Below are 26,549 nucleotides of genomic sequence, written 5' to 3' on the forward strand. Positions count from 1 at the left end.
GTCTCACTTTTATATCATCTGTATTATTAAATCCATCTGTTGTTTTCTTTCACAACTTTGATAGTTTCACTTTTTACAGCTGAAGCTTCAATCTGAAAAAAATTTTATGATTTGAGGTAAGAATTTAATCTAATTGTTTCCCCTGGATGATTCAGCCCACCTCCCAATATCAATGACTGACAAAGACATTCATTCTCAGGTGATCTAAAATGTTATCTTTTAGACAGGCATGGTGGCGGGCACCTGTAATCCCAGCTACTCGGGAGGTTGAGGCAGGAGAATCGCTTGAACCTGGGAAGTGGAGGTTGCAGTAGGCCGAGATCTTGCTACTGCACTCAAGCCTGGGTGACAGAGTAAGACTTCATCTCAAAAAAAAAAAAAAAAAGTTATCTTTATCTTATTCTTATTCCCCATACATGTGGCTTATTTCCAAGCCAGCACCCATATTCAGTGGTTCTGAAATGTGGCTAACCAGAGCACCCACCATCATCCTTCTTTTTGAAAAGAGCAAAAATAAATCAGGTAGACTCTGAGGTTTATTTTTTACATCAACTTCAAATAGTTTTTTTCTGTTATCTCTTCCCCCTCTCCCTGCCTCCCAAATAAAAAACGATAGGTAGAATTTTGAGTTAAATGGTATCAATATTCAGCCTCTTTTTTTTTTTTTTTTTTAAGGAGAAATGATGTCTTTATCCCTGTGTCTCCCAGGTACAAGTTTTGCATTTTTCTAAGTTCAAAACAAGCAAGGATCATGTTTGCCTTATTTATCCTTAAAATCACAGTGCCCAACAGAGCAAGTGCTTGATATAGACTGCCGAGTCAATGAATAAATGTAGGCCCTACACATTTTTAAGGTTTATTCCTAGGCTCTTTTTAATAATTTTTGTTCTTATCAATCTCTTTTCATCACCATTATATTTTCTACCTGGCTACTATTGGTACACAGATAAGACAATAGTTGCTATTCATTCATTCAATTACATATTCTTTCAACAAACATTTGCAAATCAACTTCTATGTGTCAGGCATTCTTCTAAGTGCTAGGGATATAGTGTGAATATTGTCCATGTCCTTGTGGGGCGCAAGGTGAGAAGAAGAGACAGAAAATAAATAAGAAAAACAGGTAAGATTATTAGATTACAAGGATATAAGGAATGCTACAAAAGACACTAAAAGGAAAAAGAGAAGGAAGGACAGCCCCCTCCTGTAGATATGAAGGTCAGGGGAAAGGTTCCTGAAAGACGAGCAAGAACTGGCAAGTGAAGAGCTGGGAATGTGTTCAGGAAGATGAGAGAGGTACATGTAAAAACCCCAAAGCAGAAAAGAGCTTGGCCTAGTCCAGGGACTGATGGCCAGGTGCCAGGATTTGATATAAATAACAATCAGGGGAGGGAGTGGCAAGAGAGACAGATGGAGCAGGAAGCGGAGGGGTGCCATGGACCCTGGAGGTCATGGTAAAAAATCTGGGTTTTATTCAAGTGTAATTTCTTAAATAGCTATGACAGTGGTCTCTCTGTTTTGTTCTCAGCATTATTAGAAATACTGAGTGTTTCCATGTTAATCATGAGATTGGTTGTTGGTTTCAAAAAGATAATTTCTTATTATGTCAAGAAATGGGCCTCTTTTTCAGACTGACGATGACTTGTCTCAAATATAGTGATGATTGTTACTTTCCAGCCCGGTTTGTCTCTGTGGTTTCCCAGCTAACCCCCTCACTGGACATGCTTCAGTGTGACCCTAAAGCATTTTTTCCTGCCTGTCATACTTAGGCAGCCATACTTCAACAATTGCTTATGAACCCTGCTACATTTTACATACTTCAGGTCTAAGGTAAGTCTGCTATAGAAAATATGGCTTCAAAGATAGATATATTCAAAATCTTACTGTTGAGCTCCCAAGAGGATAGACTATGGGTCTTACATTACCCACTATAAAATGGGGATAATAGCTCCTAATGCATAGGGTTGTTGAAGAAAAAATACAGCCCAACTAAAGCATGTAAGTGGCATTCAGTAAACATTATCCATCATTGTCCACTCAAATATTCATCCACTATATATGAGGTGATTTGAATTACTAAACTTTATGAATCAATAGTTAGGACAGTGGTTAAGAACCTGAGCTACAGAATCAAAATGACCTACCTAGATTCAAATCCTTCTGCCACTCCCTAGCTATGGAGCTTTAGGCCAAGTTACTCAGTTCTCTGAGGCTCAGTTTACATGCCTTTAAAATGAGACTCCACAGGACTGAGATTATGCGGGAAAGGGCCTAGCACTGTCCTGGCCAAAAGGCTCTCAATAAATAGTAGTGGTGATACTAACTAGTTATGATAATGATCGATGATGATGATGATGATGAAGATGATGATGGTAATGGAAATTTTTAAAATCTGATTTTAATGAAGGAGGTGCAGGATCAAAGGAGTACAGACCTTGGAAAAATAGAAAAAACAAAATGAAACAATGAGAAATGGCACATCTGTTCCAGATGGAAACAGAGGAGGTAACTAAGAGCAGCTTGAACAAAAGCAGAGGGAAGAGAGCCAAAAAGAAAGCTCAGCAGACTTCTGTCTAAGAAAATTAGTTAGGAGAATCCTCAGAAAGGAGAACAACAGGCCAAAACCTCAACGAGTGAGGACAAAGGGAATCTGACCTCATTTCCATCAACAAAATGAGATGTAACGGTGAAGCAGTCTTACCCTTTAAGTAGCTGGCTGTTTCACTGCTGGTCTAAGACAGGACTATAGTTAAGGGGAAAAGCTGCAGACCCAGCATCACGCTCTTTTGGAAAAGAAACCCTTCAAAAAAGAGTGGTAGAAGTACAAAGCTAACAAGAACGAAGCAAGGAGGCTTCTAGCTGGGGGTGTCCTGAATCTGTTGAAGCACATTCGGACACAAAAGATCAGGAGTTTCTAAACATGAACATATTTGCGTTTCCTCAATAGGTCTACAGCTTTAGCTTCTCAAAGGGATGTGCAATCCAAAACAAAAACATAAAAAACAACAGCCTAAAGAAACAGTGATGCAGATCATTAACACGTGACCAATTCTGAGACTTTGAATTCCTTCTGGACCATGGGGATTTCCCCAATGAGAAACCCCTTTTTCAGATCTTTATTGGTAAAAATATAGGTATTTTATTTTGTCTGGATATTTGTAACATTGAATTCAGCCTAGCTTCAAAAATCACCCTCTGCTTGAAAATCTTGTTTTAGACAGCCTCAATCTGAAAAACACCATATACATATTACCCCCTCTATTATCTATACCTATAAAAACATACAACATTAGTAGATAACTTCCTACAGTTTCCAAACTCTCTTTAGAAAGCAGCTTACTGGGAAGAGCAGAGATTTTGTGATCAAGATAGGCTTGGGCTCAAGTCTCCCCTATCGCACTGGCACCAGCTCGTATCAGGTCTTGGATAATGTGACAGTAAATGGACACAACAGAGGTATTGCAAAGATTAACGGAGAGAACACTTCCAAAGATATGTTCACTTTCCTTGCATATCTGCCTAGAATATTTTAAATTTTTATTTACAAGTTGATTTGATACTTCTTTTTCTCCCATAACATAGATGTCATCGAAAGTGAGACACACAGCTACAGCCATCTAATAATTCCTAAAGTTTTAGGACTTGAGGACATCTAAAATAGGGTCATTAGAAAAGCAAATCGACTACACAGTTGACTAAATAATTACTCTTTTTCTTTTTTTTAAACAGAAAACGCACACAAATTCGTTAAACATGAGTGTGGGGAGAATCACAGAGTGATTGCCCCTAAACAGTTATTCTCATACAGAAATAGGGTTTAGAGAGGCTGACAATCTGATCCAGAATCACACAGTTCATGGCAGAGCTGAGAGAAGAACACCAGAGTTCTATCTGACCACACAATGTTTTTTCAACTACATTACACTGTTGCCTTAGTTGTTTAATCAATTCTATCAATTTAGTTGCCTTAAAACTTTTAAGGTATGTTATTCCTAGCAGGAATCAACTGTTCTCAATCCTGGCTGGCTGGCTTCGCCATCATTACTTAATGTAATATTTGTATATAATAGATAAGATTCCTTTACAAAAACATCGATTGTCCCATCTTAATAGGCCATTGTGAGGCAACCATTATTTTATAATTTTTACATTATACCCAAATATACTTAAAAGGAGAAAACCAACTTGCCTAAAGCAGTTAGAGTCATAAAATAGAAACAGAGTATTCTTTAAAAGGTGGGTGTAAGAGAACAGAGTAATTTCCTCATCAAGGGTGACTGCTTTGTGAATTTTAATTCTGATGAGAAGGAAAATCGACATGAGGATTACACTGAAGCAGGATTTCACCTCCAGTTCTATGGGGCTGCAAGTGTGAAAGACTACTCTCTCCTGAGAGAGGATGCATGCAGCCCGAGTGTCTTCACCACACACGAGAATACTAGGATACTCAGATAAATAAGCATTAAACAGATGGCTTGCAAGTGGGAGCTCACAAGGCCTGGCCTGAGTGCAGAAACAAAAGGTTACCTGGGGAACTATGGGCAGATAAGGCCGGAGTGTAAATTAAGAAGTTTATCCTTTTGGGGAAAAAGTAAATTACAGAATAAATGACTAAAAAAGTGAAATGTTGACCTAAAGGAAGATGCTGAGGCAAAATTAATATAGAAAGCGTATTTGGGCCAAGGTTGAAGCCAGCTGCCCAGGACACACTTCAACTTGCCTTGGGCCTTTGTTACAAGCAGTTTTTAAAGGAAAGAGGGAACAAGGAGTAGGCTGATACAAAGCTGTGTGACAGGAATTCTCACTGGTTTATAGGGATAACATTGATTAGTGATTGGATCACATTGCTGAACCATAGGGGATGAGTTATAGTATCTAGTGTATGGCATTTTTTGGCTATTTGGCATCAGTTAGTCTAGAGCACACATAACAGGTGGCTTTTAGAGGTAATTATCTAGTTCAAGGGGGAGTGAAACTGTTGTTTCATTCCAATGCCTCTCTGGGCCTGATAACTTAAAGAGGCTTGCATTCCTCACATAAAAAAGTTTTCTTTCTCAAAAGCTTAAGGAGATGCTATCAAACTACTTAATACTGATTAAGAAATAATAATAAAACCATGTTGTATCTAGTTGTATTTATTTATTTTATTATTTATTTTGAGACAGAGTTTCACTCTTATTGCCCAGGCTGGAGTGCAATGGCGCAATCTCAGCTCACCACAACCTCCGCCTCCCGGGTTCAAGCGATTCTCCTGCCTCAGCCTCCTGAGTAGCTGAGATTACAGGCATGTGCCACCATGCCTGGTCAATTTTGTATTTTTAGTAGAGATGGGGTTTCTCTATGTTGGTTAGGCTGGTCACGAACTTCCAGTCTCAGGTGATCTGCCCACCTTGGCCTCCCAAAGTGCTGGGATTACAGGTGTGAGCCACTGCACCTGGCCTGTATTTTCTTTTGGTCGTACTACATATATATATATATGTGTGTGTATATAGCTATATATGTAAAGTTTGTGAAGTTGACTAAATAGTTTTTTAATAAAAGAAAAGGCATACAAATTTATTTAACATGAGCATGGGGAAAATCACAGAGTGATTGCCCCTAATTAGTTATCTCATGCAGAAAACTTAATTAGCTTGGTGGTGGACTAAGTTTACAAAAACTCCAGTCACACGCACTTGGGGTACCGTATTTGGTGGATCCTCAAAGGCACCATGGAACATATAATATTTTCTTAAATCTAAGATACACTGTCTCACTTTTTCATATTTTTCAGGTCATGATGTAACTTTAAAATAGATATAAACATGAAAAGTTGTTACTAAATATCAGGGGTATCTAAAAAGTTTTAAACTATAATGAGGCTGAGAGAGGTGGAGGTAGGTATGTACGGGGGACAGGAGAAGGAACTTCCTGGGGTGGTGGTATTATTGTTTATATCTAGTTAAGGGTTCAGGTTATGCAAGGACTCAGGAAATGAATACTTAAGCTTTGTGCATTTAATTCTAAGTAAATTTTGCTTCAAAAGAAAAAGATGAAAATACTGGGCTTCAGTTAACACTATATGCTTGAGTACTTAGGGGAAAGTGTACTGCTGTCTGTCTACAACTGAACTTGAAATGCATCAAATGAAGGGATTAATAGCCCACTAAAGTAGTATGAAAATCACTTTAAACTGAAAACATCTCAGCAGCCACATAAGGAAACATCATCTAAACTTTAGCAGAACCTCCAGTATATGCAGCTGCCATTGACCCCTCCCAGGGAGGTTCCCAGATTGAGAAAAGCGTGCCCTTTAGCACTGCAAAGTGTGAACCCAACTGTTCATTAGCATCAATCAGACCAAGAGAACCCTCCATACTTTCCCACTGAAGCCTTAAACTTCACAGGACCCTTTTGTCAAGAAGAGGATACACGCCTTTTATTTCTATAATTCCACAAGAGACTCATCACTGAGTATACTTGTGTAAATAAGTCTTATCTTTTCTCTGTTAATCTGTCCATTGTCAGTTAACTTGCAGGTCCCCAAATTCTGAACCCAAGCTGCAAGAGGAAAAGTTTTCCTCTCAACATAAACAGTATAAGAAGGACTGGTGGATGACAGGATAAAGCAAGTACAGTGAAATATTAACAGTAGAATCTAGGTGGTAGACACATGGGTGTTCACTGCAAAATTCTTTCAACTGTGCTTTATGTCTGAAAATATTCATAATAAAATGGAAAAAGCAATTTAAAAAAGAACAGAAGAAAACAAACATGGTACTTGATGACTGCCACTTTGTACCCAAGAAGAGATAAACCCAGGTGCTAGAAGACTTACCTCATAAATCCAAGTCTATTAATTGGTGACAAGGTACTGACTAAAACGGTGTTGATCATCTAATTATAAGTGCTAGTGTCTGTAATGGTCACTTTGGGTAACAAAATCAGTACTCACGAACTTTCGTTCTGTCAAACAGCAAGTCATTCCCTCCCTAAGTGCTTCCTGCTTTCAGACGGTCCCAAAAGTCTTCATTCAAACCACTCCATCTAAGAGAAGGTACAAGTCTCCACCTGGATTTGGTTGTATTACAACATATCCATGGTGGATCGACTAAAGTAATGGCCCCAATTGTTTCATGCCTCACTTTACGATGTTTCCCACCTGACTCATGCCATGCCTTGGCCATGTCTTGCTTGGGAATGGGACAGCAGAATGTGACACAAGCAGAAACCTGAACACTGCTTACACACTGGAGCTTGCCCTCTTGCTGCTGTTGAACATTGCTACCACGTTAAAAGCCAGGGCTAGACTGCTGAAGAAAGAGACGCCAGGTGGAGAAGAAACCAAGGCACCCCCACCAACAGTCAGCCAGTCATACCATAGTTGTCCGCAGACACAGGAGTGAGCCTTCAGTGAGAAAGCTGAGTCTGGCCCAGATCGGCAGAACCGCCCAGCTGAGCCCAATCCAACTGCTGGGAAACCTGTAGAACTGTGCTGATTTGAGCCACTAAGTTTCAGGGTGATTTGTTGCTCAGAAAAAGCTAATTTATATAACTCCTCAAGGCTAAACAATGCTAGCAGAAAATTCATATAACAAAGCCGACTAACTCTCATCTCCTCAAACCTCCTATCCTGCCACTCCTCCCCTTTCTTATTAAATACCAAGTCTTCTACTTCACAGAAAAACCATTAGATTAGAATTTTCTCAATTCACAGCTCCCCATCCCTACTTACCCATATTGGTACTCATCTGCTTCCTTGGCCCCGTCACTGGAGAAGGGCCGCGCCCCCCATTAGGACCTCACTGTGTCCAGATACCCAACCCCTGTGCTCTGCACCTCATCACCCTCCTTGCTCTCTCAACTCTCTTTCCTGCCCCCATCCCAGCCACTCCCAAAAAGTTGTCCTCCTCTCATCAGCATGGAATCTTGGTCACACTTAAAACACCACCAATAACAACTAAAATCCTATTGATCTCTTACCACCACTCAACTACTCTTCACCTTCTCAAACTATCTGAAAGTGGGTTTATACTTGAGTTTCTTTAAAATTGTATTTTATTTTTAACATTTTCACCTCCCCTTCACGCCTCAACTGCCACCTGGCTTCCACCTTCTCGCTATCCCCAGTCCACTCCAGCACCCTCCATTCTCCACTGCTCGGTCCAATGCACACGCTGCTGCTCATCTCACCCACTCACCTTCTCTCTTAACTCCTTTTCCTGATGCATGTAAATCATCAAGTCCTGCTAAGTCTGCCTCCTAAACTGAACACTGCTTAAATGCAACCACTTCTCTCTAGGTTCACAACCACTTCTATACCTGAAGTCCTCACCATTTCTTGCTTAGATGACTGAATAGCCTCCTAACTGGTCCTCTTGTTTCAACTCTTCCTCCACTCCGTTTTTCACACTGCCGCCAAAGTAATCTTTCTAAAGTGCAAATCTAATTGTGTCCCGTGGTGGATATTGTTTTATTCTCCTGTGAATGTTTAACACTGAGCACACAGTACTGTAGGCACATGATATTCAGTAAATGCTTGAGTAAAAAGAATAAATTACCGAAACGTCCAGTAGGCCTACACTTGGACATATGAACTAAAGATGTCAGTTTCACAGATAAACATTACAAAATGTGTGAAAAGCCCAGACTGACAACCAAACATTAACACCCAATTTAAGCAACTTACATAATCTTAGTCTTAAAATAACTGCAAGGTTTACATCAAACTCTTAAAAATTACTGCTCTACTTCTCCCCTCCCCCCAGACAAAAATAATTGCTCCACTTTTCAAGAAAATCAAAAACAAATCTGAACATTCAACATTTACTTACGTGCAAAGAATTGACTGGTCCTCACGATCTATAAAACAGAACAAAACAAACAAAAAAAAAAGAAAGTGACCATTTGCCTGGTTTTAAAATATTTGATATAATAAAGTTGCAGTAATAGCCTATAAAATATTAGTAACTACTCCTCTCAAGCCAAGTTAACGCCTCCAACCCCATTATACAGTCCTAAATCTAATCAAGCCCCCTCATTATCTCCTATTCTTATGCCAGAGTCTCTGGGGGTAAATAACAGTAACCCAGGCTTACTCCACACATCGTTTGCCTGGATGACTTTATATGCCTAATTAACCTTGATTCTCAAACCCTGCCGCATATCAAATTCAACTGGGAAGTTTTATAAAAATGTATTTCCTGGCACTCCACCTCACTAAATCATTCAACTCTGGGAGATGGGGATTAAAAACCCTTCCTTAAATAAGCTCCCTGGGTGATTCTGACACCTGGCCAGATTTGGAAACCATGGCCTTTCCGAATGGCTTCAAGTACACCCACAACCAGAGAGGAATCATTGCTAATTTCATCTTAAAGGAGGAAAAAAAGTATTAAACACTGAGAGGAAAGAAAGTTGAAGGAGGATAAACATCTATAAACATTGTCTCAAGTGAACATGTTTTATACACCAAACATAACAAAAGAATCGCACATGATTTTAAAGTGATTAATAATTTAAGGATCCAATTAAAATTTTCAAATAAAAAGATGAAAAATCAAACCCATATCTAGCTCATGGACAAAATTCCCAGTAGAGGATGCAGAATTTCTAATCACTTACGAGTATTATCATCCCTATTTCACAGATGAGAAAAAGTTCCTCAGGGAGGCTAGGAAATCCTCCCAAGTGACACAGCTAAAAAGGGGCAAGGTTGCTGGGATGAGGACCCAGGCCTGTCTGCCTCTAGCACCTGTGTGTGTTCTCAACAATATGAAACAAGTTTGTCATTGCCTAGAAAGGAATTGAGCTCACAGGGCCTGGCCCAAGTAGCTTTTTCGCTGCTTGCCATGCTGTGCTTGCTTTTCCTCTGGTGGATGTCTCAGGTGCCCAAGGAGGATTTCACAGCAGTTAGGCATAAATAACTTCCATGAAAGAGAAATAAGTGCTGTGTTCACTATGTCATATTCTTTTTATATAATATTATTAAACAAATCCATTCATATATTCTATGTATAAACTGAGATTTACAAAGAACATAGTACTGTCCTGCCCCTCAAGTCTAATTTCTTTTTTCTTTTTCTTTTTTCAGACAGTCTTGCTCTGTTGCCCAGGCTGCAGTGCAGTGGTGTGATTTCAGCTCACTGCAACCTCTGTCTCCTGGGCTCAAGTAATCCTCCCACCTCAGTCTCCTGAGTAGCTGGGGCCACAGGCAGGTGCCACCATGCCTGGCTAATTTTTGTATCTTTGTAGAGACAGGGTTTTGCCATGTTGCCCAGGCTGGTCTTGAACTCCTAGGCTTAAGAGATCCACCTGCCTCAGCCTCCCACAGTGTTGGGATTACAGGTGTGAGTCATGGCACCCGGCCCTAATTTCATTCTGATAGCTCATAACCCAGTGTTATTCTTCCTTTTGGCTGCCACAGCCAACATTCATAGTACACAGTCGATGTCTGCCTCCTTTATTCATTTACCTACACAGAGGTCACACTATATCCTTTCTTCCAACATACTCTTCCTAGACCCACAACCACTGGGATATCTCCTGCACGTCCCTTTGGCCTCAATCCAGCTTCACCTCCTCTAGGAATACTTTCCCAGACGCTCTCCCTCAGGTCTCTCAATGTTGCCTTCTTTTAAGTGTATTTTAGAATCAGACAAACAATACTGCAGTTGACTGCCCACTAGAATGCATTGCTTGAGATCCGAGACTGTGTTACTTCTTTATTCTCAGCATTAACAGCCTTGGTGAGCCACAGCTAGCTTTAATAAAGGTCTGCTGAGAGAAACCCAGGGCTAGGTGCTGTGTAGGCACTGGCAAGATAATGGGGCCTGGAGTCTTTTCTAGTTCTAGCTCTGCCACAAACTATGTATCTACAAATGAGACATTTATTCCTTGCTGGCTGGTTCTTCACCTATAAACCATGATTTTACCAAGTCTTTGCTTATTCACTCAATATGAATCTTCAGATCCCCGAATTTTCCTGGTCTTAGCAATTTCTATAGAACTCCACTATACCAAGTCGTTTATGGCTTTTTGAAAGTAGTATACACATTAAAGAAATCAAAGCACACAAATTAACCCAAATCGAACTGCCTCCTAATTCATTCAAGATGGTGTTCTTCCTGCGTCTGTACATGCTATTATCATTGTCTAAAATTTGAGATCTACACTACAGCCTGCTGCACACTTCATTCCACCACGCTTCTTGCTATCCCACCGCCCACCAAACAACCACCAAAAAAACCCAACTCTCTTCTAGCCAGACCCATCTATTTCTATCATCTGTCTGTCTGATCTTGTATTAACTTTGGGCCTCAGTATCCAACCTCCCAGATTCTCTCCAACTCTGTGATGGGAGATGGGCTTGCCAACCTCTCAGATTCTCTCCAACTCTGTGATCAACTCCCCACCTCTGCTTCACTGAATCCTCTCTACCCTTCAAGGATCAACTGCAGCACTATGACAGTTTCCAATGATCTTCATACTCTAAAATCCTGTACATGTAACCAAACAGAGCCTTACAGTGATATTCAAGGGGAAAAAACTCACTTTCGAAAATGCGACTAGCCTTCTAAACACTAGGGACTCATTTGATAGCTCAGTATTTTCCAAAGCACCTTCCAAAAATCACGTAAGGAGGTATGCAATAAATCCATGTTGAATTAAATCATTTTCTCAACATGAGAAAGTTTTCAAATCAGTGATCTGGGCTCTTACCTAAATAAAAACTAGAAAAGAGCAAATTAAATTCAAAGTAAGGAGAAGAAAGGAAATGATAAAGAAATCAATGAAATGGAAAACAGAAAAAAGAAAAAAAAAATCAATGAAACCAAATGTTCCTTCTTTGAGAAGATCAGTGGTATTGACAAACGTCTAGCCAAAGTACTCAGGAAAAAGGAGAAAAGGACACAAATTGCCAATATCTGGAATTTTTAAGAAGTAATATCATTAAGAACCCACAGATATTAAAAAGATAATAAGAAAATACTAGGAATGACTTTATGACAAACTATTTGACAACTAAGATGAAAGGGATAAATTATTTAAAAGACACAACCACTAAAACTCACTCAAGAAATGGTAACCTGCATAGCCTTCTATGTATTAAAGAAAATGAAATTGTAATTAAAAATCTTCGCACAAAGAAACCATAGCTTTATTAGAAAATTCTACAAAACAGGTAGGGAATAAGTAACACCAATTGTATACAAACTCTTCAAAAAACTGAAGAGGAAGAAGCATTTCTCAATCCATTCTAAGAGACAAACCTTACCCTGATAATGAAATCAGAAAAAGACATTGCAATAAAACAAAACCACATATAAATATTACTCATAAACAAATGCTCAAAAATTCTTAACAAAATATTAGTAAATCAAATCCAGCAATATATATTTTAAAAAGATGATGCACAGAATGAAAAAATGGTGTTTGCCCTGGGAGTGCAAGGCTAGGTCAACATCCCAAAGGTGATAATCTAATTCATCACATCAACAGGCTTAAAGAAGAAACACCCTCCGACCATCTGAATTGACGTAAAAAAGCATTTGACAAAACTTAATATCCACTAATGGTTTTTAAAAACTCAGCAAAGTAGAAATACAAGCGAACTTCAACCTCATAAAGGGCAGTTACAAAAAACCCTACAGTTAATATCATGTTTAATCGTGAAAAACTGAAAGTTATCCTTCTAAGATCAGGAACAAGGGAAGGATGTGTGTTCTCACCACTCCTATTCAACACTACAAAGTAAGAAAACAAAATCAAAAGCATAGATTGAAAAGGAGGAAATAGCAATGTCTCTATTTGCAGAGGACATGACTATGAAATTTCAGACAGAAATTCCAAACAATCTACAATACACAAAAACAAACAAACAACAAAACCCTTTCAGAATAAGTGGGTTTAGCAAGTTTGCAAAAAAAGTCAATGTATATTTTAAATATCCTATTTCTATATATTAATAATGAACAATTTGAAATTGAAATTTTAAAAGTTCCATTAAAACTAAAAAACATTAAATGCTTAGTTACACCAAGGTTTATGACACATTTGGTTATAAATCTAACAAAGTATATGCGACATCTCTGTATGCTGAAAACTACAAAAACGCTAATGAAAGAAGTCAAAGACCTACAGAGAGACAAACTGTTCATGGATTGGAAGACTCAATACTGCTGTTAATTTGGCCTCAACTGATCGACAGATTCAGTGAAATCCAATCAAAATGTCAGCAGGATTTGTTGGGCAAAAAGCAACAAACTGACTTCTAAAATGTATATCTATGGAAAGACAAAGGAACTAGAATAAAGAATTTTAAAAAGAACAGTGGTGGAAGACTCACACTACCTGATTTCAAGGTTTACTATAAAGCTACTGTAACCAAGCCAGTGTGACAAAAGGAAAGACATATAGATCAAAGGAACAGAGAGTCCTGGAATAGACCTTTGTTGATTTTCCACAAAGGTACAAAGGCAATTCAATTGAGAAAGAGTTGTTTCAACAAACAGTGCTAGAACAATTGAATACCCATACGCAAAAAGATGAATCTCAACCCATATTTTGTACCATATACAACAATTAACCCAAAATAGGTCACAGACTGGGAGGACAAAAATTGCAAATCACTTATCCAATAAAAGACTTATATCTAGAAGGGACAAAGAACTCTCAAAATTGAAAAATTAGAAAACTATCAAACTTTTTAAAATGATAATAACATTTGGACATTTCACCAAAGATATACAGATCTTAAGCACATCAAAAGATGCATTAGGAAAATGCAACTTAAAACTACAGTGAGATACTACTGCTCGTCTATTAGAAAGACTACAATTTAATAAAGATGGACAATACCAAGGGCTAACAAAGATGGCGAATACCTAGAATTCATCTGTTGCTGGTAGAAATGTAAAATGGCACAGCCACTTTGGAAAATAGTTTGGTAATTTTTTATAAAGTTAAACACATATCTACCATATGACCCAGTGATCCTACTCCTAGGTATTAACTCAAATGAAATGAAAACTTAGGCTCACACAAAAGCCTGTATACGAAGGTTGGCCCATGACATCTGTGGGGGATTGGTTCCACGACAATCCCAACCCACAGCAAATTAAAAAAATCCATGCATACTCAAGTCCCTTATATAAAATGGCAGAGTATCTGCATATACCCTACACACATCCTCCCATATGTTAATACTTTAAGACCTGTCTACATTACTTATAATAGTACCATGAAAATGCTACGTAAATAGTTGTTATATTGTTTAGGGAATAATGAAAAGAACAAGTCTGCCTGTACATCTTCAGTATAGGCGCAACCATCCATTATTTTCCCTAATCCACAGTTGCTTGAATCTGCAGATGTAGGACCCTCGAATACAGAGGGCCAACTGTACAGTGTCTTAATTGCCAAAAACCGAAAACAATCTAAATGTTCTTTACACGGTGAATGAATAAACAAACCATGGAATAGGCATACAATGGACTATTACTCAGCACTAAAAAAGAGTGAACTACTGGTGAATGAATCTCAAATGCATTATGCTAATAAAAGAAGCCACACTCAAAAGGTTAAAGTGTGGATGACTATATGACATCCTCGAAATGGCAGCACTAGCGTTTATTCCTAGCGTTTATTTATTTTTGGCTATAGTAAAGGATAACGGGTGATTCATCAGAAAGCTAATGATTTTTGGGCATTTTTAAACTAATCGCCCTATGAAATCACCATTTCACAATCCCTAATCCCTTCAGTCTGTGTGCCCTCACCCTCTTTTCGTTTTCCTCATACTACTCAATATTGTCTTTATTTGTACGCTGTCTCCCCAGTAAGAACAGTTCTTTTTTCTTTTTTTGAGACGGAGTTTCACTCTTGTTACTCAGGCTGGAGTGCAACGGCGCAGTCTCGGCTCACTGCAACCTCCGCCTCCCAGGTTCAAGCAATTCTCCCGCCTCAGCCTCCCAAGTAGCTGGGATTACAGGTATGTGCCACCACACCCGGCTAATTTTGTATTTTTATTAGAGACAGGGGTTTCTCCATGTTAGTCAGGCTGGTCTCGAACTCCTGACCTCAGGTGATCCTCCCGCCTTGGCCTCCCAAAGTGCTGAGATTGCAGGCGTGAGCCACCGTGCCCAGTCCAAGAACAGTTCTTTAATGGTGTCAACACAAGGGTTTTACTATATCTTACAGCTTCACAGGGTGGGTGAGGAGGGACTATTCCTACTGTCTATATTTCTACATCAGAAGATTCAATACATAGATCCAAGACAACTATAAACCATGATTAAATGTTCCTTTTCCTGACAGAAAATAATGCTTTTTGTCCCTGTTTTGGCTTTGAGGTCTACTTTAGGCTGAAGTGACTTTAGACTATGCTTTCTTTTTGTATGCATTTGGCTGAGGTATCTGCCCAGTCTTGTACTTTTATTATCTGGCTACTTTGAGATGTCTTTCTTGTAAATGGCATATGATTGTATTAGGCTCTCTTTTATTTACAGGGGTGTTACAAGTACTTATGTTTGTGGTTATAAGCGTTATATTTGGTGTTACACATTTTCTGACTTTTTTTTTTTTTTTTTTTTTTAATTGAGATGGAGTCTCGCTCTGTTACCCAAGCTGGAGTACAGTGGCGCGATCTTGGTTTACTGAAACCTCTGCTTCTCAGGTTCAAGTGATTCTCGTGCCTCAGTCTCCCGAGCAGCTGGGATTACAGGCTTGTGTCACCACGCTCAGCTAATTCTTTTATATTTTGAGTAGCGATGGGGTATCGCCATGTTGGCCAGGCTGGTCTCGACTCCTGACCTCGTGATCCACCTGCCTCAGCCTCCCAAAGTGCTGGGATTACAGGTGTGAGCCACTGCGCCTGGCCCATTTTCTGACTTTTTAAAGCCTTCCTTGATGTTTCTTTTCAAGAATGGCTTGTTTTCCTTGCTTTTATTTCTCCTAACGTAGGAAACTTGTATCCAGTTTCAAAGTCCTTCAACTTGCATTCTCAAGGTTCACATTTTGATGTATATGAATCTTATTCTTAAAATGCTTATTCTTAAAAGGGAAGGGAAGATCACTCAGTAGGTTCAACACCTTTTCAAGGTGGCTGCTTGGCATTTCGCTATATGGATGAGCCATCCTCTAATTAATTATTTATTGATGTAATAATTGGTTGTTTCCAGTGTTTCTCAGGAAGCTACCAGAGGTTACCCTCTATCCAAAAATGTTAACAGCATATGAGATCCATAAATTAATATAACCAAGGAAAGAAGCAAAAGAAATTTCTAGAGGAAGGGCAAAGGCAAGTCTAAAGAAACAAGTACGAACTGGAGGAGGATAACAGGCTTTGGGAGGTGCGTCTTCAAGGGGGAAAGACCCTGAGAAATTACTTGATGCATTTGTGTCTACTGAAAGAGGATTTGTAGTTCAAATTAACGTAGGTGATTGTAAAACTACCCTAGTCCCCAAAATGGGAAAATTACTAACCACAAGGAAAACAAATTATATGAGAAAGGAAATGTAATCATAGGATAATAATTTAAATGTTGAATGTTAAAATGCAAAATGTTGACTGAACTTCTATCAGGAAGATATGGTGAGGGTTTAGATGAGTATAAAAACTTTTCTTCCAGGCCAGGCGCGGTGGCTCCAGCCTGTAATCCCAGCACTTTGGGAGGCCGAGGTGGGAGGATCACGAGGTCGGGAGATCAAGACCATCCTGGCTAACATGGTGAAACCCCACCTCTACTAAAAATACATAAAAAATTAGCCGGGCGAGGTGGCGGGTGCCTGTAGTCCCAGTTACTCGGGAGGCTGAGGCAGGAGAATGGCATAAACCCGGGAGGTGGGGCTTGCAATGAGCCAAGATCGTGCCACTGCACTCCAGCCTGGGCAACAGGGTAAGACTCCGTCTCAAAAAAAACACAAAAAACAAAAAATTCTTCTTCCATAATAGAAAGTCTAAAGATAAAAGAAAGAAAAGAAAGAAGAAAGGAAAGAAGGGAAGAAAGAAAGGAAAGAAAAAGAATATCATAGGCTTCTTACTTATTAATAATTATTTATGTACTTATATACTTATTTACATATGTATGTATATAAGAAGAAATTCCTAAAGAGGGAATCCAGAATAGTTAGGGTATCTCTAGTTTTATGTCTTACTCTACTGTGTATTTGTGTTTTTTAAAAGTATCTTTACATATTGCCTTAATAAAAAGTAAAACATAATTTAAGTATTCAAATTTCTTTGACAAATTCTGATTTTGATGCTATATAGGTTACTCTGCATTTTTATTTTATTTTATTTTATTTTTGAGATGGAGTCTCTCACTGTCTCCTGGGTTAGAGTGCAATGGTGCAATCTCAGCTCACTGCAACCTCGCCTCCCAGGTTCAAGGGATTCTCCTTGCCTCAGCCTCCCAAGTAGCTGGGATTACAGGTGCCCGCCACCAGGCCTGGCTAATTTTTTTTCGTATTTTTAGTAGAGACGGGGTTTCACTATGTGGGCCAGGCTGGTCTCGAACTGACCTCATGTTCCACCTGCCTCGGCCTCCCAAAGTGCTGAGATTACAGGCGTGACCCACCACGCCCGGCCTACTCTGCATTGTTTAGTGGTCTAAACCCATTTAGATTATATAGGAAGTTCCTAGTCCTTAAGATTTTTTTTTTTTTTTTTTTGAGACGGAGTCTCGCTCTGTCGCCCAGGCTGGAGTGCAGTGGCGCGATCTCGGTTCACTGCAAGCTCCGCCTCCCGGGTTCACGCCATTCTCCTGCCTTAACCTCTGGAGTAGCTGGGACTAGAGGCGTGTACCACCCTAGTCCTTAAGATTTGACAGACGTGACCACTAAAATCGTTTGGGCCTTGTCTTGAAGACATAAAGATAGATCTTCAACAATGTCTTCTATTTCTCCCATGGATAATGTTCTGGTTAAGTTTTCCACCTTATTTTGAGTCAATTTTGTCTTTGCTTATGGTGTTCTATATATTCTCTGTCATTTCTGGTAGTTCTGTCTTCTTGGTCACACTTGCCAAACATTTATCTAGTCTGTCTTTTCGTGGGACCAGCTCTTAGTTGTACTTGACAGTTCTAGGAGAAAATGTTCTTTATTCCAATCCACTTATCTCTTCCTACATTTTCCCTCTTGTTTTGGTTCATTTCATTGCTGTATTTTTAAGTACCTTTTTTTATTATGAAATGACACAGAAAAAAAGCAATGTACAGCTCAATAAATTAGCAAAAAATTGTCTATTATCTATTTTGCTGAATAAAAACTTTACTTTGTCTATAAATCTTTCTTTGCTAATGAAAATGTTTAGAGCCATGAACTGTTTGTTAAAAGTGGCTTTTGCCATAACTCACAAAATTTTTATATGTAACATTTTGTAATTTTTTTTTTTTTTTTGATACGGGGTCTGGCTCTGTTGCCCAGGCTGGAGTGCAGCGGCATGATCTCAGCTCACTGCAACCTCCACCTCCCAGGCCCAAGCAATCTTCCCATCTCAGCCTCCTGAGTAGCTAGGACTATAGGAACATGCTACCACACCTGGCTAATTTTTTTATTTTTTATAGAGCTGGGGTTTCACCATGTTGCCCAGGCTGGTCCCAAACTCCTGAGCTCAAGCAATCTGCCCGCCTTAGCCTCCCAAAGTTCTGAGATTACAGGCGTGAGCCATGGTGCCCAGCCTGTTGTAGTGATTTCTAAAGAATCTGTAATGTAAGTTTTGATTTCCTCTTTCACTGAAAGCCATATAGATGAGTGATTAATAACAAAAACATTCATACTCATTAAACACACTCCCACAAATACTAACCCATTTGGAAATCTTTTTATTGCTAATATCTTGTCTTACTGCACTGTGGTCAGAGACTGTAGCCTGTGATTTCTTCTTTCAGGAACTGAGAGTTTTGTTGGTAGCCTGCTATACGAAATTGACATTACGTTTGTAAATGTGCTTTCTGCTTGCATACATACATTTTTCAGTATAAGCTTCCTAAGTTGTATTAAATCACATTCTTTAATATTCTCTTTTTCCCTACCTAATATGTCAAATTCTGAGAGAAGCATGTTAAAACTCCCTCTATAACTGTGGTTCACATTCTCTTTACATTTCCAGTAGCAACTGTTTTAAGTATTTGATGCAATGTCAGTGATGTATATGTAAGTATTATCTCTCTCTCCTAGATGATTACATCACACTATTTCTATCTTAAACCTCCAATCTCTCCTCCCTCCTCCTCACTCTCAGCTGAAACCCTGCTTCATTTTCACAAGCTCCTGCCAGCAACCATATCTGCCTACCCACCTGCAACACTGGTTTGAAAAATCTGGCTGTAAAAGGAAGGTGAAAAGAACTAACTTTCTTATTTAAAGTAATGGGTAGAACTTTAGTTAATAGGGAAAACGTAATGCTAACGTTAGGAGCCTATAAAAAGAGAAGCAGAGGATACAGTCACAACCCAGAATAATCAACACCACGAGATTCCTCAGAAGGTTAAGAGGATGTGTTCAGCATCAGAGGTGACGGACTTGGTAAGACCAGCCTTTGACAGGAGTAGACACAAGAGAGAACGATCTGTTCAGCAAGCTGGGGCAGTGCCTCTCCAAGTGGGAACAAGCCATCAGCCAGGGAGTAGAGGAGCAAGGAGGGACCCAGAGATCTGGAGCCTGCAGAGGTTTGAAATAGTCATTATGGAGAGTGGGAGGAACAAGGTAGGATTAGCAAGAGTTGACAGTAGAATCAGGGCTCCTGGTCATAAAATTACAGTGGCATTTGTGTGTTCCATTGTGTGAGTATAACTCTAGAAGCATCAGCAACCCAAGTAAGAGCATTAAAAGAGATAAATATCTTGATTCATCCAGGGTGGGAGTTTTACTAAACAAGTATAACCAATGAACAATGCGACAAGGGAGGGGTTTAGGAAATGGATAGAAGAAGGCCATGAAATCTACACTATACAAGGAACAAAGTGAAGGGTGTTGTTAACATATAGGGGGAAAGAAGAACAACTAATGGGCTGAGGATCCACATGAAGGCAAAGAACACATTTAGGAGACTTCTTGACTGGACTACCAATATGGAAGGACGCTGCAACAGAACTTCTGAAACATTATCTGAAAAATCAGGTAATTCTAAAATATGGCAAAGTCTCGAGCATCACCATAGATGTTGGTGGCATAAGTCAGAGACGGCGGAAATGAAGGACCTTACGATCAAGGGACTTGACTGTCCATTAAAAACTATGAAGTAACACATGGTAACGGCAAGGCTTGAGGCAGAGAGAAAACAATGTGCTGAGGCCCATTATGGAATGAGGAGAGGAACCAAGAAGAAAGCTGCTGAAAGTAATGAGTGGTGAGGGAGGTGCAGCTTTCCCAAGGCAGTAAAGGAGTAACGGTTTAGCAGACACATAGACACAGTGTTAATAAGGACACTAACCCTGTCTCCCAGTGCATAGGATTTGAGTGATGGAGTCCTCTTCACTAAGTGGGCTCATACCCCATATGCGGGGGAAAGCCAAGTCTCAGCTAAAGCTTGAAGGAAAAGAAAATATTCACTGAAGATACTAAACATAGAGAAGGTCTGCACATCGGAGAGTGAGAGTTACCTAAGGCAAAAATGAAAAGGGAATATTACGGAAATGAAAACATGACTGGAAACACAGTGAATTTCATTCCAGGATTCCATGAAGATGGTGGACTCTCAGGTCTTAAATTTTCATGGTGGCCTAAAAAGGTGGCCCCTGCAGGTATTGTTACAGCGAGCAAAACTTTCCTTTCCATCTATCCAGGTCAACAGGGGTTGGTAGCAGTGTTGGTTGCCTGCTGCTGAATGGAAGCTAGCTGGGATGGAACTGGGCTGGTGAGGTGTCAGGAGCAAAGGAAGACAAGCCACACAGTGGTGAGCCTCACTGTAGGTAGTCCTAGGTGACCTCAGATGATTATGTGCAGGGTAGAGGCCTCAGTGTTCCTGAATTCAGTTCCTAACACACAGTATTGCAAATGAAAAGCCTGATGCTACTGACTCCCTTTCCATGGACAGCATGTCATGTTACCCTATCCACCAAGGTATGCAAGACGAGGCATGTTTCCTTTCATTATTTCCACCCAGCACTTTTATCTGAAGACCTGAGTGTGTTTTTTAATTCCAGTGACCTTTTTCAAAAGTATCACTTTTTTCATGGAACCCAAGAGTCTACACACACATTCCATGTTTCCGACTCTTTCTCTCATAAGTACCATCTGATTCTTTTTGGTTTCCATTCTAGTCTTCAAATCTACTGCTTTAGTTTCCAATTGTGTCTAATCTACCATTCCACGCTTTTAATGAATGCCTGATTTTCTGCAATCAAGTTTACATCTAAGAATTCCGCTTTCATTAATTCATTCAACAAATATTTATTGAGCAAGTACTATGTGCCAGGCACACAACTGCATTTTGATCCAGTATCCCCTAAAATCCAATTAAAAAAATTAAGCTACCTTGCTGCTTTTTCATATAAAAAGCAAAAACTTTTCAATATTTTTTATTAATACACTTAAAGATGTGGGATGTGTGACCAAAAAAGTTTGTACATGATATGAAACTAGGAAGGATGATAAATACATTGGATGAAAGAAACAGAATCTTAAAAGCTCTTGGCAGCTTGGATGGGGAATTGAATCTAAAATGATAGATCAGTGGGGCCACGTGCTCTGAATTCTCCACATGGTCCTCGGTCAAGCTATTGATCCTCTTCTTAGGGCCAGTGACACTTGGCTATCCATTCACATTTGTAATTGAAGACCTAGATTGATTGGCATTGGCAGCTAGTGTGAGCTTTATCAGCAATGCTGCCTATGCTAATGTCTGATTAGCCCTGAAGATGCCCCCTCACTTATGTCGTGTAGTAGACCAGCAGGTAGCCCCCTACTTACAAAATCAAATACAAAGGGAAATTGTTTAGAGTGGGTTGTTTTCATTTTCTGTATCAAACTTTTAAATTTTTATGTAATCAAAACCATCAACTAATTCCTTTTAACTTTCACATGGAAGTTTATTATTGTGGATAAGAATGTGTCACACTGCTTGGTTTTGAATCCTAGCTTGTATTTTTCACTTATACACTTTCTTCGTCAAGTTATTTATTTCGCTTTCTTGTGCCTTAGTAAAATAGGGACAGTAATTCTATTTACTTTACAAGCTTGTCATGCACTGTATAACAGACACAAAGCCTTTACCCAGTGCTTGGCACACAGTAATTTTCAATAAATGTTTATTCTAGCACTAAAATGATATTAATAATAATATGATATGCTGATAAGCCGTATCTGCCTCATATCTTCCTCATTCTGTTTACTCAAGAGGAGTTTTCACCAGCAAAGCCACAGAGCCAACAATTCTTCTTCATACTGTATCCATACAGCTGGTTTGGGAACCCACTAATGGGATATTATTATCTGTTAACTATCATGTTAGATCCAACTCCTCATTCAACCAGTCACGAAATTTTTAAATGCTGTTTCTGTTCATCAAATGTATTATTATCCCTCCCAGTTTCATGCCATTGGCAAATTTTATGGGCATGCATCCCACCTCTTCAAGTATGCTGATAAAAATGTTAAAAGGGGGCACACACCCTTTGGTGCACATCCTGATAGACCTGGCCAACCTCAGTCATTAATCAGTCATTAATCAATATATTTGCATTGTTTTCAGACTGCTCTCTTAACATATTTCAAGCCCAAGGATTGGTTTAAAGGTTCCCCTTTTTAAAAATTAGAGTGATACATATGAGCCTGTCCCTAGCTTTCTGGAAACTCCCCTTCTATAGAATACTTCAAAGACCAGAGGGTCAACAATCTCAACTGTAAGATGTATCTGTTTAAATGAGGAACAATATGGGCTTAATCAGAGAAGGAGGGCACTTTCTTCAATTTCTTCTCCCACATATGGCATAGTTTGCTCACTAATACACTTTTCTGCATCTAAAGATCATTCTTCTTAACAGAGACAGAACCAAAAACACAAAGAGTGGATGATTCTTCATTCTCCATATCTAACAGCAATTTTTCACAGTCCTAGCCATTTCTTAGTATTCCTAAAGAATACTAAGAAATTGTATTGAACTCCAAAAAAAATTATTAAATTTAATCTTTCTTTAAAAGCCTAAGATCATTTTTTAATTACAAAAGTGTCCTTACCAACTTAGGTATGACACTATCCTAGTCTTGAAGTACTTTCTGTTTGCCCTGGAAGATCTGGTATATAGTAAGTATCCAAACACAAACTAGAAGTAGGACACGGGTATTGTACTTTATTAATTCCTTCACACTATCCTTCAGACCTAATCACCAAAAAGGACTTGCCATGACCTGCAATTTGATGAAAAGTGGGTGCAGCACAGCCTGTTTTCTGAAGATTGTGGAATGATTTTATAAGAACCTTATGTTTTTTATTAAAACTTATAGAATTTATTAACAAAAAATACATTAAAAAGGAGAGAGAGAGGGAGAGTTATTACAGAAGATTGGATTTTCACGTAGCACCAGGAACTCCCATGTTTAAATGAAGTCTCGTAGAGCAATAATATTAATTGCATTCAAAACCACTACATTCTGGTTTTTCAAAAATGTCCCTCCATAAATCATTGTGTCTAAAGCCAGGGTTCAAATGAATGACTCCTCAAATTTATATTCATTCTGATCCAAAGGAACAAAATCAAAATCAACCAACTTAACACATGTGTTTTAACTTTTATTGTCACCTTTTACATGCTTTTAAATCACAAATAATACTTTATATAATCTTTCCCCAGTGAAGCATCCACCTTTCCTATTATTCTTCCTATTGGTTTTAAAACCTAATATAATGAGCTTCGGTTAGACTGGCTTGTGGTGGGAATCAAATGTATATGAAAACTAGATGTTTTTTAACATATAAATTTATGAGGTATTGTTTTAGAGCAACAAACATACTTACCATACAGAAAATGGCTACGTTGTCTGTTTTAATCTTAAAAACTCACAATTTTTCTATAACAAACATTACTTTTTTATTAATTAAAAAATAAAATGAAAAACTTTTGTAGAATACACTGAGACATTAAAAAACACTAAATTACATTTAAGAAATTCTGAGCATTTAGTATTCAAATATTTCCAATTACCTTGAAGCATGCATCTGTAAGCAGATTCAGATATAGCATAGATGTGTGGAGGCATCTCATGACGCTTCTTCCCTCTGTACATTTCAATAATATTCTCAGAGTAAATTGGAAGATTCTTGTAAGGGTTTATAACTACACAGAAGAGTCCAGAATAAGTCTAGAATAAAAATAAAATAGAGTATTAAAAAAAAACCTCTGCATTTATCGGTCAGGGTCCAATGAGGAGACAGAAACCACACAGTCATTTAAGCAGGAGATCTTTACCTTTTGGATAATTATAATCTATCCCCCAAATTAAACTTAGCCTATAATGGGCAATTTAGTACTATGAACCACAAGTAGTTCTCCCACAGCTTATTAAGTGGCACTCTGCGGGACTCAATTTCCTCATCCATGAAGTAGAAATAATGTGAGCTTCCTGACTTCATGGGGCTATCATAGGGTACAATCAATATGTTATTTACTTTTTACATTCATTCTCTTGTGAGTACACAAGGTGTGAAAGCTCGTTAATGCAGTTTCAGATTCCACATTGCAATTAATCTTTAAGATAATAGCATTTGTCCAGTTTGAGTACAGTATCAAAGAAGAATATCCACAATTATCTAAAATGGGTATTAAAATACTCTTCTTGGCCGGCCATGGTGGCTCATGCCTGTAATCCCAGCACTTTGAGAGGCTGAGGCAGGTGGATCACAAGGTCAGGAGTTCAAGACCAGCCTGGCCAAGATGGCGAAATCCCGTCTCTACTAAAAATACAAAAATTAGCCAGGCACAGTGGCAGGCTCCTGTAATCCCAGCTACTCAGGAGGCTGAGGCAGGAGAATTGCCTGAACCCCGGGGGGCGGAGGTTGCAGTGAGCCTAGATCACGCCACTGCACTCCAGCCTAGGCGACAGACTGAGACTCCATCTCAAAAAACAAAAACAAAAATAAACCAAAAAAACACTCTTCTTTTTTTCCAACTAAATATCTCTATGGCTGGATTTTCTTCATATACTTTAACCAAAATAACATATTATAAAAAAAAAAGAATGCAAAAGCAGATATGAGAGTCCAGCTAGTTTGGTTAATGCTAAAGAGATTTGCAAAAATGTAAGAGTTTTCATCCATCTAATTTTTTTTGTTTTGGAAAATACAGGGATTTTTTTTTTTCTTAAAAATGTATTTATGTTAACTTGTCATGATTTACTACTATTCTTTTTAAATGAATTAATAAAGATTTTAAAATGTATTTTAATTACTAATACAGTAAATATCAACAAACATAAGCCAAATAAACAAAAGCTCTTTGAGATCTTCAGTAAATAAAAGCTGCCAGGCTAGAAGATACAAACTTTTCCTGATCAATACTGTAACCATTACACAGAATTGGCCCTATGAATGCTTATGACTTGCGGGTTTTTTAAATATAGACACAATGAGTTCTGAGAATATTCTACAAAACTGATTCTGGGCATTATGGAAAAATAAGAGCAGTCAGAACTGCTGACAGATGCTCTAACCCTCTCAGCGACTGAAGGCATCTGGAAGGGCATTCAGTTGCATTACGAAACAGACCTTTTATTTAAGGTGATTTGGGTAGACCAAAATCTAAAAGCAAGAGGACATGAGAAAAGGCTGGAGAATTGGCACGGCATGGCCAGCTTCCCCAGGGAACACTAAGGGGGGTTCTAACTAACAGCTGCGTTCATAAGAGCTGAAACCCCCAGCAATTGCCACCAGAAAGCCCTCCAGAGGCTACTCTGTTCACTAATGCTAAACCAAGAGAATGAAAGCCTGCCAAAAAATTTCAAGTGATCAAAACTGTCTCTCTGGCTGCCCTCCTTGTATTTTCCTGAACTCACAATTGCAGGCCCAGATGTAGAACGCACTTCCTACTTAGGTTAGTAGTGTAGAAGGGGCAAAGGGCCCCATCCTAAATTCAGACTTGGGCTGTTTGCTGAAGCCTTACTACTGAGCAGACCAGGAGGTTATCTGTCCGTTCTTTGCCTGAGGCTACATTACTACTATTGACTCCTCAAGTCTTCAGACTCTTGGACTTCTTGTATGCAAAGTACAGACCTCTGCGAACCCTGGGTGGCCCTTGGGCTTCCCAGACCATCACCTTGCACTTTCTCCCAATCGTCTCTTGTCTAACTAGTCCTGTATATCTTTGCTGCCCACAGGACAAAAAGGCAATGAGGAACAGTAAAAATAGGGGCTTTATTAAGGGTGAGAAAAACAAAGGAGAGGCAACCTCAATACTTTTTTACTGAGTTTAATTTATATAAAGTTAACAAATCGCAACCACACATTGATGAATTTTTGTACACCCAACCTCATTTTCTCATTCAAAAATTAGATCACGGTCTATCATGAAGCTACAGATTATACTCTTCAATTTTATAACAGGCAAATAATTAGAGACGAGAAAAGAAAAAAGCTC

At 38.9% G+C, this 26,549-nt stretch overlaps 1 protein-coding gene across 6 annotated transcripts in view; it reads right to left on the reverse strand.

Annotated features, from left to right (window-relative positions):
* Positions 1–26,549, reverse strand: part of MYH10 (myosin heavy chain 10) — a 152,754-nt gene that overhangs the window by 103,146 nt on the left and 23,059 nt on the right. For all 6 annotated transcript variants that reach the window (XM_008010308.3, XM_008010302.3, XM_073004685.1 and 3 more), the window contains exons 3-4: positions 24,123–24,279; positions 8,814–8,841 (exon numbers count right to left, since the gene is read on the reverse strand). In XM_008010308.3, the coding sequence (XP_008008499.2) occupies positions 8,814–8,841; positions 24,123–24,279 (185 nt within the window). The remainder of the gene's footprint in view (positions 1–8,813; positions 8,842–24,122; positions 24,280–26,549) is intronic.

This window comes from Chlorocebus sabaeus, chromosome 16 (assembly GCF_047675955.1).
Source record: "Chlorocebus sabaeus isolate Y175 chromosome 16, mChlSab1.0.hap1, whole genome shotgun sequence".
Taxonomy (NCBI): Eukaryota; Metazoa; Chordata; class Mammalia; order Primates; family Cercopithecidae; genus Chlorocebus; species Chlorocebus sabaeus.